Source organism: Pongo pygmaeus, chromosome 5 (genome assembly GCF_028885625.2).
Source record: "Pongo pygmaeus isolate AG05252 chromosome 5, NHGRI_mPonPyg2-v2.0_pri, whole genome shotgun sequence".
In the NCBI taxonomy this organism is placed as follows: domain Eukaryota; kingdom Metazoa; phylum Chordata; class Mammalia; order Primates; family Hominidae; genus Pongo; species Pongo pygmaeus.
The window spans coordinates 13504413-13521474 of NC_072378.2; the positions used below are offsets into that span (position 1 = coordinate 13504413).

General features: G+C 43.2%; 1 protein-coding gene and 1 long non-coding RNA gene across 20 annotated transcripts in view; one reads left to right on the forward strand and one right to left on the reverse strand.

Moving 5' to 3' along the window:
• Positions 1 to 479: 479 nt before the first annotated feature.
• Positions 480 to 6105, reverse strand: LOC129038633 (uncharacterized). The gene is made up of 3 exons (XR_008503193.2): positions 4882 to 6105; positions 2892 to 2991; positions 480 to 901 (listed from the first exon to the last, which is right to left on the reverse strand). It is a non-coding gene; the product is annotated as an uncharacterized LOC129038633 (long non-coding RNA).
• A 90-nt stretch (positions 6106 to 6195) lies between these two features.
• The window catches only part of SIRT5 (sirtuin 5), a 37841-nt gene continuing 26974 nt past the window's right edge, over positions 6196 to 17062 (forward strand). For 3 of the 19 annotated variants that reach the window (XM_054490109.2, XM_054490115.1, XM_054490124.1), the window contains exons 1-3: positions 6498 to 6843; positions 11549 to 11708; positions 16157 to 16306. In XM_054490109.2, coding sequence (XP_054346084.1) covers positions 16192 to 16306 — 115 coding nt within the window. In that variant the 5' untranslated portion in view covers positions 6498 to 6843; positions 11549 to 11708; positions 16157 to 16191. Of the gene's footprint in view, positions 7382 to 11548; positions 11709 to 16156; positions 16307 to 17062 lie in introns of those variants that run through there. The other 16 variants (XM_054490121.2, XM_054490116.2, XM_054490122.2 and 13 more) reach the window with 14 other exon arrangements.

A 17062-nucleotide genomic window follows, 5' to 3' on the forward strand; every position in this document is an offset into this window, starting at 1 on the left:
TTTTTAATGCTTTATGCGCCTAAGGAAAACGTTAACATTTACAACAGGTACCCTGTAGAGAGCTCTGTATTAGAAAGGAAGGGAGAAAAAGCAAAGACTAAATTTCAGTATTTAAAGTTTTGAGGAGGGGCTAAAGAAGAAAAATAAAAAGAGTATGTTTGATAGTAGAGTTTTATTATTTCATCCATGCACTGCTAATATTATCAGTACTCATACAGAGCCTCATATTGAAAGCCTAGCCAGTTTTTGGCACATAAAGGATAAATGAATGAGTATATAAATGGATGGATGCTGTGATGGATGTATAGATGGATGGATGGATGAAATTAAACTAGAGGTGGCCGCATCTACCCAGTCAATTTGAAGAATATTGGATTTTTATTCTCATGTTTCTTAGCTTTCGACCTACTGTCTTATCTTTTGCTTTGTTCAGTTTTTCATGTAAAGATGACTTTTCGAAATGAACACATCCTTTGGTTAACTTCCACAACTTAATTTTAATTATAAAATATTTAGAAATAAATTAAATAGGAAAATGTAGAAAATTCATATGAAGAAAGTTGAAAACATTCCTGAGAGATTTACAAGATGACTTGAAAAAATGGAAAGGTAAACATTGTTTTTAAGTAGGAAAGTTCACTATCATAAATCTGTTAATTCTCCTTAAAGCAATTTATACATTTAACTCGCTCCCTTCAAAAATATCAATAGGATTCAGTTTCTAGAGCTGCATAGCTTTTAAAAAAATTCTGCTTCCTTCCCCCTCCCTCCCATCTCCTCCTCTCCTTCGCCTCCCCAAATGCTTGTACAAAGCGAAAGGTTTCTTCGTTGGAAAAACTGCAGCACTCTTGGGGACAACTTGGGGACAGCAACCAGAGGAGAGTGAAGGAGAGATGCTGCACTGAAAAAAAAAAAAAGAGGACTAAGAGAAAGTCTACATTTTTATATTAAGGACCTCCCACCCCATCCTAAACCCTCTTCCACAACTCAGTCAGGAAAACTCTGGCAAACAGGCAAATACCTGTCACCAACAGGATACTGTATGATGCTTCTTTAAATACCTGAAAGCCTCAAAGACTGACATTTTTTGTGTCCTCCAATGAACTAGCTCTATCCTTGCCCAACAGTGAAGCCATTCCTCAACCCTCACCCCCACCCGGGATCATCCTATCCATTTTTGGTGTCTTGCTATGAACAGACAGTCAAGGATCATCAGATACTTGAGGAAAGCCTCCAACATGAGAGACCAAAACAAACACAAAAGGAAGCAGGAGAAAATAGAGACAACGTAGGGATCAAAAGAAAAAAATGCACATTTTATATATTATATATAATGTACAACATTATATATATATATATATGTTTTCGTGTATCAAGATATTATGTGCAATGTCCCTGGTTGCCTCAGAATGTTGCTTAGGTTCAGAAGGCTGAGAATAAAAGAGGTGACAAGCACCCCCACTTTTGAAAGAGAGGTGCTAGACTATTCATAGTTGGCAACAGCATGGGCTCAGGAGCCAGAAGGCCTGGGTCCAAATTCTGACTCTGTAGTTAGCAACTCTGTGACCAGGGGCAGATTAGTTCATCTGTCCATGTGGAAAAATGAAGAAAATCAAAGCCTCTACCTCAGTGGGTCATTGTGAGGATTGAAGAATACAATAACCCATGGGGAATGTTCAGAACAGTGCCTGGTGCTTAGAGCTCAGCGAACATTAGCTATTGTTACTGTTATGCCATTATTAGCCCCTCACTCACCCAGAGACATGTAAAAGGAAAAAAATTCTCTGGCTATCATTGTTAAAATGCAGGTATGTTTCTTATCTCTCACTGGGGAGGAGAACAGAGCTTTTCCCTACATCTCAAGACAAATGAGGAGGGCTTCAGAAAGCCACCCAGAGAGCTTGACCTGTGTCCCTGGAGCTGGAGGACCTCAGGGACTGGTAGCCAATATGTACCAGAGAAAACCCACAGGAAAGATGTGGCTAGGTGGGCCTGAGGGAACAGACCCAAGAGAGTTTAGGCTGTGTTAGGAATGCCTCTGTTTCCAGGATTCAGCAGTGAAAAGATTCAGGCACATTTTCCACTGATTTGATGCGGCCCCATGGGAAAGGGAGTTGGCTTTTAGTTTTCTTGGAAAGAATCCTGTTCTACCAGCTTTCTGCCAAGAGAAGGGCCCTCTGCTGGAAAAGATCCAAACCTACCAAGATGCAGAAGCTGAGGAGACGACGTCAAGGGAGCTAAGGTTAAAAGAATCCCCCCCAAACTATACAGGTCTCTCATCAGAGAAAGAATCAGCATTTGGAAACTGCTAGGACTTTGATCCTTATCCCTGAACTATGGTAGAGACCAAGGACCAGGGTGGAAAGGTATCAGAGACAAGAGGTCCTCAAGCATGGACCTTCCCCACTAAACTCCCTCCTACCTCCACCCAATAACTATGGACAACCTTCCATCCAATGGTAAACACTGGGAGAGTAGAGAACTTGGACACCTCATTGGAGATGGATTGGGGTATTGTCTTAGTCCATTTGTGCTGCTGTACAGAATACCATAGACTGGGTAACTTATAAAGAACAGAAATTTCAGCCGGGCATGGTGGCTTACGCCTGTAATCCCAGCACTTTGGGAGGCCGAGGTGGGTGGATCACGAGGTCAAGAGATTGAGACCACCCTGGCCAACATGGTGAAACCCCGTCTCTGCTAAAAATACAAAAATTAGCTGGGCGTGGTGGCACTGTGGTCCCAGCTACTCGGGAGGCTGAGGCAGGAGAATCGCTTGAACCCGGGAGGTGGAGGTTGCAGTGAGCTGAGATTGTGCCACTGCACTCCAGCCTGGTGACAGAGCGAGACTCTGTCTCAAAAAACAAACAAACAAAACAGAAATTTCTTACATTTCCGGGGCCTGGGGAGTCCAAGATCAAGGAGGCACTGACAATGGTGTCTGATGAGAGACGTTTTCTGCTTCCAGGATGGTGCCTTACTGTATCCTCACTGGCAGAAGGCAAAAGGGCAAGAGAAGTGAACTCTCTCTGAAGGCTCTTTTATAAGGGCACTAATCCATTCATAAGGGTAGGGCACTGATGACTTAATTGCTATCCAAAAGGCTCCACCTCAATACCACCACAATGGGGATTAAGTTTCAACATAAATTTGGAGGGGACACATTCAAACCACAGCAGATATGAAAGGAGAACCACATCTGCTGATAAAGGTGGAAACAAAAACAACCACTTGAGAAATTCTGTTCCACTGGGGCAGTGGGGGACACATTGTCATTATTCCATTAAATATCTTCAAAAAGATCAACGTTGTTGCCTCCACCAAAACAAACATAAACAACAAACTGGGTGGTATAAATGTGAAAAAGGAAGAACAGAGCTCCTAGATATTAAGAATATGGGGCCAGGTGCGGTGGCTCATGCCAGTAATCTCAGCACTTTGGAAGGTGGAGGCGGGCGGATCACCTGAGGTTGGGAGTTCGAGACCAGCCTGACCAACATGGAGAAACCCCATCTCTACTAAAGATACAAAAACAATTTAGCTGGGCATGGTGGCACATGCTTGTATTCCTAGCTACTAGGGAGACTGAAGCAGGAGAATCACTTGAACCCAGGAGGTGGAGGTTGCGGTGAGCCAAGATCGTGCCATTGCACTCCAGCCTGGGCAACAAGAGCGAAACTCCGTCTCAAAAAAAAAATAAAAAAAGAAAAGAAAAGAATAAAAGAATATGGGCTCATTGGCTGGGCGTGGTGGCTCACGCCTGTAATCCTATCACTTTGAGAGGCCGAGGCGAGCTGATCACTTGAGGTCAGGTGTTCAAAACCAGACTGGCTGACATGGTGAAACCCTGTCTCCACTAAAAATACAAAAACATTAGCTGGGCATGGTGGCAGGCGCCTGTAGTCCCAGCTACTCGGGAGGCTGAGGCAGAAGAATCGCTTGAACCCGGGAGGCAGAGGTTGCAGTGAGCCGAGATTATACCACAGCACTCCAGCCGGGTGACAGAGCAAGACTCTGTCTAAAAAAGAAAAAAAAAAATATGGGCTAATTGGCTGGTCAGTGGTGGCTCACGCCTGTAATCCTAGCACTTTGAGAGGCCGAGGCAAGCGGATCACCTGAGGTCAGAAGTTCGAAACCAGACTGGCCAACATGGTGAAACCCTGTCTCTACTAAAAATACAAAAACATCAGTTGGGCATGGTGGCAGGCGCCTGTAGTCCCAGCTACTCGGGAGGCTGAGGCAGGAGAATTGCTTGAACCCAGGAGGCAGAGGTTGCAGTGAACCAAGATTACGCCACTGCACTCCAGCCTGGCGACAGAGCAAGACTCTGTCTCAAAAAAAAAAAAAGAAAAGAAAAGAATATGGGTTCATCATCGAACCATCCAGCCATCGAAAGAACTGTGTTGTTCTCATGGCCCCAGACTGCCTTCTGTTGCAGACTTGTCCTGACAACCTAGCTTTCCTCACTGCAGAGCATGCAAACACCTGCAATCCCCATTTTCCTGTCTGCCACCTCTCATTTATTCATGTCAATTTTATTTCTTAAGATGTGCTGTGTGCACTGTTGCTGTGTGTAGCAGGGTTGGGAGAATGCTGTGGCTACATGTTACATGCAGACGCACTGACCAGCTGATGGAGGTTAGAGTCACAACTCATGGTGCTGCGTGTGACGCTCCATCTCAGGGCAGGGTCATTCTAGGAAATAAATCCCTAGGCATTTATTTCCGTATTTATATTTGCACCAGAAGCTTAAAGAGGACAGTTCACCCCTGAGAGACAGCAGTGATGACCAGTAAAGTGAGAGATCCCAAGAGGATGTAAAACTCAGGATGGAGAGAGATTCTCTTTACAGAGTTAAAGCTTGACATGTCTGAATCTCACCAAAGGATGAGAGTGGGGAGGTATGCAAGCATATGCCGGGAGGAACTCTAGACGCACAGGTGCATTTCATAAACATGCCTCTTCATACAATGCACTATCAGAAAATGGCGGCGATTCTCTTCTATGGGTCGGGAGTTGAGTATATAATGATGTATTAATGATCTAAAAGTAACAAGGGGTGGCTGGTTCTGGTTTTCTCTGGTTCCTAGTAGGTCTTATCTTTCTCTGGTACTTGGCAAAGGGCAGTGAAGCTCCAGGGCCAACCGCAGTTGTTTTAAGCTAGGTTACCTATAGATAAAGAGACTAGGAAAAAACAAACAAATAAAACGGTTTAAGAAACAATGAACGTTTTCAGCTGTCTACTGTTTAAGAAAATAATGAGCTCTCAGTTTTGCCTTCTGAGTGATCTCTCCAGGACTGCCCTAGTAACACTACTACTCAACAGTTTTGTGCTTTGAGCAGTTACTTGACCTCCCTGGGCCTCAGTTTCCCCACCCATAAAGTGGGGATAACAGTACCTATTTCATCAGGTGGTGGGGACGATTTAAATTGGTTAATAATGTGAAGTTCTTAAAAGTGTCTGGCTCAGAATAAGCACCATACACGTTAGGGGGAAAAAAACAGCAGCCGGATGTGAGGCCCTCCCCAATTTCGTTACTCCATAAACCCCTGAGTTGCTGGTAACACCTGCAGGAGTGAGAAAGGCCTCAATATGGGCTGAATTTCCAGCCAAATTGTGGGAAGTGGCTGAGATTTTAGGTAGGCAAAAAATGTTAATGTAACATTTTTGGCCCCCGAGTTCTCAGACCACTTGCTTCCGTTTCTAGTCCACTGACACGCCCGCAAGCAATTCCGTTCTGCCAAGTGGTGCTGGTGGCAAGCCGGAATCCAAGAAAAGGAAAGACTCCGATTTTAAGGGAACCGGGACATGCGGAGCCACGTGAGTCACCGGGTCCCAGAGCCACGGAAGGCTCTCAGCTCAGCAGTCAGAGTGCACTCGTCATTGCGTTCGAGGTTAGGTGGCCTAGCCTGGGAACCAACTCGCCGTCATTTGAAATCGTTTCAGGGAAAATGACCCCAACACTTAAAATCCTCTGTCCTGAAGTTGTGTGGTCCAGCCGTTTGCTGAAGGAGGAAGCAAAGCCGGTAGTAACTCACTACATATTTGGGCAGTGGAATGAACCCTGGAAGCTGACAAAGTCGAAGCAAGTCACTCCGCCTCCCCCAGCCCGCCGCCCCCCGCCCCCACTCCCACCCCCCCTCCCATCCCCACTCCCATCCCCACTCCCATCCCAAATAAAAACAGAGACAATCCTTCAATTATAAAGAAGACCACGGCGCCCGGGTCTCCGGCAGGGGCCGCTGCAGCCGAGCAGAACGCTGAGCCGCTCCGCCCCACGGCCTCCTCTCCAGCCGTCGCGCCCGCCTCCCGCAGGTGCGTCTCTGCCCGCGCCGGGCCCGAGTCTCCGCCGCCTCTCCCGCTCGGGCTCTGGCTTCGGGGTCCCGACCAAGCACTGCTCTCGCGGGACTGAGCGCACCGCCCAGGACCTGCCGCGGGCTCGCGAACGGAGGTGGCACCGGTCCCCGGTGCGCATGCGCGGCCCGGCCTCTGCCCTGCGGTCCCGGGCTGGTGACTGGTTAGCGGTTGGAGGAAGGGATGTGGGGGATGGTGGGTGGGTACACAGAGCTAGGAGGGAGGCACCCCGGGGGGCGGGGCGTGGGAGACTGTCTTCGGGGGCGCGAGCTGCCCCAGGTGAGCCGTGGCTCAGGTCCGGAGCGCGGTCGGGACACAGCGCCTCTAGGAGAAAGCCTGGAAGGCGCTCCGGGGCGTACCCAGAGCTCTTAGCGGGCCGGCAGTACGTGCGGGGCCCAAGGTCTTCCGGGCTCTGCGTGGGGGTCGTTGCGGCTGGAGACCAGGGACGGGGATGGAAACGGGGTTGGAAAGTAATCCCACCCGAGCAGGTGGGCATGGGGGGCCGCTGTGCTGGGGAGCCCCGTGAGGGCTCCGAACAGAGCCTCCCTTTTCAGAAAGGTCACCCTGGTGACTGCAGCTGCCAGGGTGACCGAGGAAGGTGGCCGGGGTGGAGGCAGTGGGCGTGGAGAGGGGTCGGATTCTGGACGTAGTTGAAGGTGGAGCCGTCAGGTTCTGCTGAGCAGCTTGGCTATGGGGCGTGCGAGAAGGGAAGGCTCAGGGTCTAGTCCCTGGGCACGAGTAGCAGCCGGGAGGATGGTGTCCCAGTGCTTCGGGAGGAAGCAGCTTGAGGACGGCTCCGGAGCTCAGGCTTGCCCGCGTGGAGTGGAAGCTGCCTCTTGGACACGGGGCGGGGAGGGCGCATGCAGTCTGGATCGCTGGGAGGATGGGAGATCCGGAGGGGCAGGGCTGGAGGGGTAGGAGGAAAATCTGAAGAGGGTGGTGCCCGGAAGCCCGGGAAAGTGATGAACTGGGTCAGAGGCCGGGTATCAACAAATAGGAGGGTGGAGACGACCTTGAGGAAAGCAGGTGATGGAACGGGAGGGAATGGGGCCCCCTAGTGGAGACACCTAGGACTGATGTATTGCATTTATTTGGCTCATAGGCGTTCAAAAAGTATTTATTGGGAGCCTGTACAACTTTTTGCAGTTAATTGCATTATACTTAGCATGTATTTTGTTTTATATAAATAAATATATAAATATATATAATTATTTTTTATTGACAAATTTATATATTTATAGGGTACAATGTAATGTTTTGATATACGTATACATTGTAGAAAGATGAACTCAAGCTAACTGACATATCCATCACCTCACCTACTTATTTTTTATGGTGAAAATCTACTCTCCTGGAAATATACAATACATCATCAACCACGGTCACCATGCTGTGCAGTAGATCACTACAACTTACTCCTCTTACCTAACTAAAACTTTGTATCCTTTGACCAACATCCCTCCCTTCCCCATCTGCCCTCTGCCAGGCCCCTGGGAACCATCATTCTACTCTGCTTCTATGAGTTCAACTTTTTTAGACCCCAAGTATATAAGTGAGATCATATGCTATTTGTCCTTCTGTGCCTGGCTTATTTTACTTGGCCTAATGTCCTCCAGGTTCATCCATGTTGTTGCAAATGACAGAACTGCCTTCTGTTTTAAGACTGTATAGTATTCCATTGTATATATGTGCCACATTTTCTTTATCCGGTCCTCAGTTGATGGATACTTAGTTGCTTCTATATCTTGGTTATTGTGAATAATGCTGAAAACAACACAGGAATGCAGCTAACTCTTCAACATACTGATTTCAATTCCTTTGTATGTATACTCAGAAGTAGGATTTCTGGGTCATATGGTAATTCTATTTTTAGATTTTTGAGGAGCCTCCATACTGTTTTCCAAAATGGCTGTACTAATTCACATTCCACCAACAGTGTACCAGGGTTCCCTTTCTCCACATTCTGGACAAAACTTGTTGTCTTTCATCTTTTTTATAACAGCCATTCTAACAAGCGTGAGGTGGTAGCTCAGTGTGATTTAATTTGCATTTCCCTGGTGATTAGCGAAGTTGAGCATTTTTCATATATTTGTTGACCATTCATATGTCCTCTTTTGAGGAATACCTGTTCAGGTTCTTTGTCCATTTTTTAACCGGGTTATTCGTTTTGTTTTGTTTTGCTATTAAGTTTTTTGAGTTTCTTATATATTTTAGATAAGAGCCCCTTATCAGCTGCATGGTTTGCAAATATTTTCTCCCAGTCTGCGGGTTGTCTCTTTACTCTGTTAATTATTTTCTTTGCTGTGCAGAGGCTTTTTAGTTTGATGCAATCCCATATGTCTTTTTGCTTTTGTTGCTTTTGGGGTCCTATCCAAGAAATCATTGCCCAGACTAATATGGAGTTTTCACCTATGTTGTCTTCTATTAGTTTTACAGTTTCAGGTCTTATGTTTGAGACTTTAATCTATTTTGAGTTGATTTTTGTATATGGTGTGAGAAAAGGACTCAATTTTGTTATCCAGCATGTGGATATTCAGTTTTCCTGATGCCATTTATTAAAGAGACTTTCCTTTTCCCATTGTGTGTTCTTAGCACCTTTGTCAAAAATGAATTGACTGTAAATACTTGGGCTTATTTCTGGGCTTTCTATCCTGTTCCATTGGTTGATGTGCCCATTTTTATGCCAGTGCCATGCAGTTTTGATTACAATGGCCCTATAATATATTTTGAGATTAGGGAGTGTGATGCCTTTGGCTTTGTTCCTTTTGCTCAAGACTGCTTTGGCTATTTAGGGTCTTTTGCAATTCCATATGAACTTTAGGATTTTTTTTTCTATTTCTGTGAAAAAATGATATTGGAATTTTGATAGAGATTACATTGAATCTGTAGATTGCTTTGGGTAGTATGGACATTTTAACAACCATTAATTTTTCTAATCCATGAACATGGGATACCTTTACGTTTATTTGTGTCTCTTTTCTCACATCAGTGTTTTATGGTTTTCAGTGTACAGGTCTTATATCTTTGGTTAAATTTACCTGAAGTGGTTTTTTCTTTAATGCTATTATAAATGAAATTGTTTTCTTAATTTCTTTTTCATATAGTTTGTTGTTAGAGTATAGAAACACCACTGATTTTTATATGTGATTTTGTATACTGAAACTTCCCTGAATTTATTAGTTCTAACAGTTTTTTTGGTTGAGTCTTTAGGGTATTCTGTATATAAAATCATATTGTCATCAAACAGGGATCATGCTGATAACATGATCTTATATATAGAAATCTCATATATCTTATATGTCACTATATATTACATATATTTTATATATCCCTATATATCTCTCTGTATATCTTATATACATAGATATTATGTATCTATATTTTATATTTTATATTATTACATAATATATAAGTATTCTATATATAAGTATATATATTCTATATATAAGTATTTCTATATATAAGATCTATTATAAATAGATCTTATATATAGAAAACATATATAGAAAAATTATTCCCTTCCTATTTGGATGACTTACTTCTTTTCCTTGCATAATTGCTCTGGCTAGGACATCTAGTATTACACTGAATAGACATTGTGAGAGTGAGCATCATTGTCTTGTTCCTGACCTTAGAGGAAAAGCATTCAAGTTTTTATTGTTGAGTATGATTTAGCTGTGAGTTTGTCATATTTGGTCTTTCTGTGTCACGGTACTTTCTTTCTATACTTATTGAGAGTTTTTATTATGAAAGGATGTTGAATTTTGTCACGTGCTTTTACTGCATCATTTTGAGGTGATCATACAGTTTTTGTCCTCCATTTTGTTAATATGGTATATCTCATTTATTGATTTGTGTATGTTGAGCCATCTTTGCATTCCAGGGATAAATCTCAATCATGATGAATGATCCTTTTAACGTGTCAGTGAATTAAGTTTGTTAGTATTTTGTTGAGGATTTTTGCATCTATGTTCATCAGGGATATTGGTCTGTAGTTTTTCTTCTTGTAACGTCCTTCTCTGGCTTTGGTATCAGGGTAATACTGGCCTCCTAAAATGAGTTTAGAAGTGTTTCCTCCTCTTTAGTTTTTTAGAAGAGTTTGAAAATAATTGGTATTGGGAGGCCAAGGCAGGCGGATCACAAGGTCAGGAGATCGAGATCATCCTGGCTAACACAGTGAAACCCCGTCTCTACTAAAAATACAGAAAATTAGCCGGGCGTGGTGTCGGGCTCTTGTAGTCCCAGCTGCTCGGGAGGCTGAGGCAGGAGAATGGCGTGAACCTGGGAGGCGGAGCTTGCAGTGAGCGGAGATGGCACCACTGCGGTCCAGCCTGGGGGACAGAGCGAGACTCCGTCTCAAAAAAAAAGAAAAAAAAAAGAAAATAACTGGTATTAGTTCTGCTTTAAATATTTGGTAGAATTCAGGTCATCAGTGAAGCCATCAGGTCCTGAGTTTTCTGTAAATTTTTTTCCCTCAAATTTCTGATATAATCTTTCACCTCTATCTTTCAGAATTGGTAGGGTGCCCCCCTTTTTCACAGAGAACATACAGGCTTTTAAAAAAAATCTGTTAGGTGAGTTTCAGATTTCTTGAAAAGGCATCATTAAATGACGTTACTTGGATGAATGTCAATTTATAAGAACCTGCCTAGCACCCAGAAAGCTCCCAATGACTGATCAATGAGTTTATTTCCTCCCTCAAGGCCTCTTTTCCCACCTGGAAGATAAAATCAAGGCAGGAGTCTTCACCCAGGGTAGCTTTCACCCTGAGTCCTCTTTCCTCTTAACTCTCACAATGGTGCCCTGTCACCCTTCTGACATTGCTTCTAAATTTGAACAGGGTTGTAACCTTGTGGAAACTGGAACCACTGCCTGCCCTGACCCCCTAGAAAAGCAGATACATGTTGGCACAAAGGATGTTTTCAATAAAGACTTTGTAGTAGTATTTGAAAAGACTATTTAGTAGCAAATACTAAATTGTATTTAGACTTTTAGTCTTAAAATACTTCGTAGTCACAAATAAAGACTAAGAAAATAGTTTTATGTTATGAACATTTACGATCTTGGGAATAATTCCAGGTGACATTGTTCTTAATTTCTTTTAAATTCTTAATGACTTTTACAATCCTACCTTCATGCCTGGTAAAAAAAAAAAGACAGTTTATTCAGTAGTTTTTTTGAATTCTTTTACAGTAAGTGGAAATGTTTTCTAACATATGAAAACCTACAGAAGAAGAAAATAATTTTCTGGATCAAATTAGAAGTCTGTATTATATTGATGACTCCAGATTCAAATCTATTAGAAAGCAGCAGTGGAGACAGCCATCTTCATCTTTGGGAGAAATAACTAAAGGTATGTATTAAGCTCAAGATGATAGCCTAAGTAACTTCACGCAGCATGTAAGAAGCTTTTAGTTACGGTTAGGCAGTATTCAGTTTTAATCTTCACAATTTTCAAGACATGCAAGTTTAATAATTGTCATCTGTAACGATATTTTTAAAACTTCATGCCCCTAATTATTGAAGCTGAGTGATGAGAATATAAGAGTTCCCTATACTACACTGTTTATTTTTGTATATGTTTTACGTTTTTCCAGATTTTAACAAAGAACCCACAAACTATATTAACACCTCATTTGTTCCTTACCAAGTTTTCCAGGTAAACTGAAGTTTGTCAAAAGTTTATCATGCCCATGCTAGTTGAAGATCATGGCAATCCATTTTCCTCAAGCTTTCTTTAAATCAAGCACTGGGGTGATATTCATGTTGGTTGGATGTCACCATTGTCACTGAGTCTGGGAGCTGCTCACCAGAGTGGCTGCTGGGGCCCATGAGTCTGTTCACTTCCCTCTAGCAGCCAGTCTGCCTGCCTTCCCTGCAGAAATGACTTTAGGCAGCCAGACAGCCTTGTCCCCTGAGGTTGTTCTGGAGACACTACACCATGTTTCTCTAACCTGTTCTCTTTTTCAGTGTCAATCTTCTGCAGTCTTTTTGATTGCAGAAGAGACAGGGTACGTTGAAAACATGTTGACTTGCTTATTTGTAGGTGAGGTTTATCATATTACTCCTTACACACTATAAAATTCACTCTTTTTATTATACAGTTCTATGAGTGTTGAAAAAATCACAAAAATAAAGATAATAGACTTTTACATTGCTCTAAAAATTTCTCTGCTCCCCTTCACTCCCCCAACCCCTGTCCCTGGAAACCACTGATGTGATTTCTGTACCAACAGTTTTGCCTTTCCAAAATGTCTTTACAAATGGTCTCAAAAACTATGTAGCCTTTTGTATCTGGCTTCTTTCACTTAGCATAACGCTTCTCTCTCTCTCCCTCTCCCTCCCTCTGTTTCTTCTCTTTTTCTCTTTCTCTCTTTCTCCCTCACTCTTGCTCTCGCTCTGGCCTTCTCTCCTTTCTTTGACAGGGTCTCACTCACCCAGGCAGGGAGTCCAGTGGTGCGATCATGGCTCACTACAGCCTCAACCTTCTGGGCTCAAGTGACCCTCCTACCTCAGCCTCCTGAGTACCTGGGACCATACGCATGCACTGCCATGCCCAGCTACTTTTCTGTAGACATGGGGTCTCACTTTGTTGCCCAGGCTGGTCTCGAACTCCTGGGCTCAAGTGAGCCTCCTGCCTCAGCCTCCCAAAGTCCTGGGATTACAGGTGTGAGCCACCATGGCTGGCCCCTTTTTTTCTTGTTGTGAAGCAATTTTATTTTGAAATAATTTTAGGCTTACAGAAGTGTTGCAAAAATAGTACACAGAGTTCTCATATACCATTTACCCAATTTCCTCTAATGTTCACATCTTACCTAACTAGAGTGCAATGATCTAAACCAGGACAAGTACTACACCTAGACATTTACATATACAGTACTAGTAACTGATTTACAGGCTTCATTCAAATTTTGCCATTTGTCCTACTAATGTCCCTTTTCAGATCTTGAATCCAACCCAGGACCCCACGTAGCATTTACTTGTCATGTCTCATTAGGACCTGGGACAGTTTCCCCAGTTCTTATCTTTCAAAACTTTGATACTTTTCTGAAGAGTATTGGCCAGTTTTGCTGTAGAGTGTGTAGAATGCCCCTCAGCTTGAGTTTGGCATTTTCTCATAACTAAATTGCAGTCATGAATGCCACACAAGTGATGCTTTGCCCTTCTCATTGCATCATATGAGGAGGTAGGTGGAGTCGCCATGTCTTATTACTGGTGATGTTAACTTTGATCACTTGGTTAAGGTGGTAGCTGCCAGGTTTCCTACTATAGAGTTATTATTGCATAACACTTTTAAAGATTCATTCATGCTGTTGAAGGTATTAGTAGTTTGTTCTTATTGCTGAAGAGTCTTCATGGTATGGATAAACCACAATTTGTTTACCCATTTATAAACTGATGGACATTTGGTTTGCTTCTAGTCTTGGGCCTGGCACTATCTGATAGGCCTTGGTGTTCTATTGAACATAAACCACGTCACAGAGCACCAATATCAGACAGGGCCACTCTGTGACCACGATGGGTCAGGACAAGAACAAGGCCACTCAGTAATCACGTCTGAACTGGGACCGAAACAGGAACATTGTTGAAGCCACAAAAATGACCAAACATCCTCCCATGCCGCTAACATGAGGGACTCCTGCTTCTTGGCCACTCACAGCTCTCGCCTCCCTTCATTCCTTCCACCTTTTAGATAAGATCCATTACAGCATCCAATCCAGAACGAAGCCCCACTTCCATGAACCTCTCCCCAACATGATCTAACACAAGCCCAAATCCTCTATCAGTCCATTCCAGGTTCCTAACAGATGCTGCAGTTCTTCATGGCGTGTTCTATCTCTCGCAACTTGCTCAAGTACAAGTGTGTTCCTTGGACTGGAAGGCATTGATAATCCAAACAATATAGAAACACATATATTGAAAATCCTTGCTCAGCTCTAATCTCCTTACATAGCGTTTCCCACCCTATACTCAGTTCTTTTTACTAATTTCTTGTGAATTCTTTTTTTGTTTTTACAGCAAATGCAAGAAAGTTAAGGTATATCTTTTATCCCCTTGCCTTTCTCTTACAAAATACAATTATGGTAAAACACATGTAACAAAATTTAGCATTCTAACCATTATTAAGGGTACAGTTCAGTATATTCATGTTGTTGTGCAGCTAATCCCCTGAACTCATTTCATCTTGTAAAACTGAAGCTCTATACTCATTATTTTTAAGTAAAATATGTGTCTAATAAAATTAACCCTTTGTTAGTATTGAGTTCTATGAGTTTTGACGATACAATCATGTAACTAGCACCACAATCAAGATATATAACAATACCACTGCCTCCCACCAAAAAAAAAAAAAAAAAATTCCTGCATGCCCCTTTTTAATCACTCCTCCCTTTTCTGCCAACCACCATTATATTTTCTGCTCCCACAGTTTTGTTGGACAATCAGTGTCATTGTTCCAAATGTTGTCTTTCTCTGTGTTTGTTTTCCTTTTATAAAATTCCTCAGGTATAGACAAAGATTTACTGAACGTGCCTTAAGATCCATGAGTTTCTTTGACACAATGTCATCTTAATACTATTGTCACAGTACACTTCTTCCCTTCAGAATTTAGTTCTCAGTTAGAAATTACATTCTCATAGAAACTACTTTGGGCTGGGCGTGGTGGCTCATGCTTGTAATCCCAGCACTTTGGGAGGCCTAGGTGAGGGGATGGCTTGAGCTCAGGAGATCAAGACCAGCCTGGCCAACATGGTGAAACCCTGTCTCTACCAAAAATACAAAAATTAGCTGGGCATGGTGGCACGTGCCTGTAGTCCCAGCTACTGGGGAGGCTGGGGTGGGAGGATCGCTGGAGCCCAGGAAGTCAAGGCAGAAGCGGGCCGTGATCACACCACTGCGCCCCACTGCACTCCAGCTTGGGTGACAGAGTGAGACCCTGTCTGAAATAAAAGAAAGAAACTGTACTTTGACCACAAGTTGAGAGACTAGTGGTGGTTTTCATACCTTTTTTTTTTCTTCTTTTTTCTTTTTTTTTTTGAGATGGAGTTTTCGCTCCTGTTGCCCACGCTGGACTGCAATGGTACAATCTCGGCTCTCTGCAACCTCTGCCTTTGGGGTTCAAGTAGTTCTCCTGCCTCAGTTTCCTGAGTAGCTGGGATTATAGGCATGCACCACCACTCCCAGCTAATTTTTTGTATTTAGTAGAGACAGGGTTTCACCATGTTGGTCAGGCTGGTCTCAAACTCCTAACCTCAGGTGATCCACCCATCTTGGCCTCCCAAAGTGGTGGGATTATAGGCGTGAGCCACTGCACCTGGCTTCATACCTTTTGAAAAGCAGCAAGTTTTCAAATGAATTCTCACATTTAACCCTTTCTCGTGCATTTTAGTGGTCCTCAAACTTGAGTAGTTACTAGAATCATCTGGAAATAGATGATGGGGTCCACCCCCAAAGTTTCTGATTCAGCAGGTCTGAGCTGGAACCAGAGGCTGCATTTCTAACAAGATTTCAGGTGATGGCGACACTGCTGGTCTAGGGAACACGCTTTGAGAAGCACTGCTCCAAGGCACCTCTGCACCTCTAGGAGCACTTGAGAACACAAATGGAAAACAGCCAGTTTAGAGGATGATCTGTTACTAAAGATTTTTTAAAGGACATTCGTGTATGTGTGCATGTGTGTAAAATATAATATACACGATGTGTTTCTGTAATATATAAAATATAAATATTTATATATATTTCCATATATAAAAATATTTGTTGATTGTTTCTACAATATTTGTTTTTGTGATTTTTCTAAAGCCCACCTCAAGCATTAGAACTGCAAACAAACCCTGATGCGACCTCTCCAGATTGTCCCAAGTCGATTGATTTCCCAGCTATATTGTGGCCTGAAGCCTCCAGCCTCCACACGAAACCAGATTTGCCTGAAAATGGCTCGGCCAAGTTCAAGTAAGTCATTCTTACCCATTGCCTCACCTGTAGCCAAATGTGAAGTACCTGAAAGTCCTACACTTCGAGAGGAATGTCTCTGTCAAATTAGGTATTGGGCAAGGTTTTGGAGAAAGCCACTCTGTCGTCTTCTCTTTTTTTTTTTTTTCGAGACAGAATTTTGCTCTGTCGCCAGGCTGGAGTGCAGTGGTGCGATCTTGGCTCACTGCAACCTCTGCCTCCTGGGTTCAAGCGACTCTCTTGCCTCCCGAAGAGCTGGGACTACAGGCGCATGCCACCACACCCAGCTAATTTTTGTATTTTTAACAGAGATGGGGTTTCGCCATGTTGGCCAGGATGGTCTCGATCTCTTGACCTCGTAATCTGCCTGCCTCAGCCTCCCAAAGTGCTGGGATTATAGGCATGGGCCACCGCGCCTGCCTGTCCTCTTCTATTTTAGGTAACCCCTTCTAGGGCACCTTCAGAGCCTATCTCCTTAATACTCAAGTCCTTGTAGGACATTTTGTTGCTTCTGCCAGAATATTTGCATTTAAGCTTTTTACACATGTTTTGTACTTAAAAATCCTTATCTCTCTGCAGAGGAGGAAAACTGGTGATTGACCTATAGGGCAGTATGAGGTTAAATTTTCTCCTGGACAGAAATACTTTGTAGCTCTACCTGGCAAAAACCTACAAATTAACCTATCTGGACCCTTAGTCTATAGTGAACTCAGAAGAAGAGTAGGCTTTTTCCTCTCTGGCTCCATTCATGTTTTG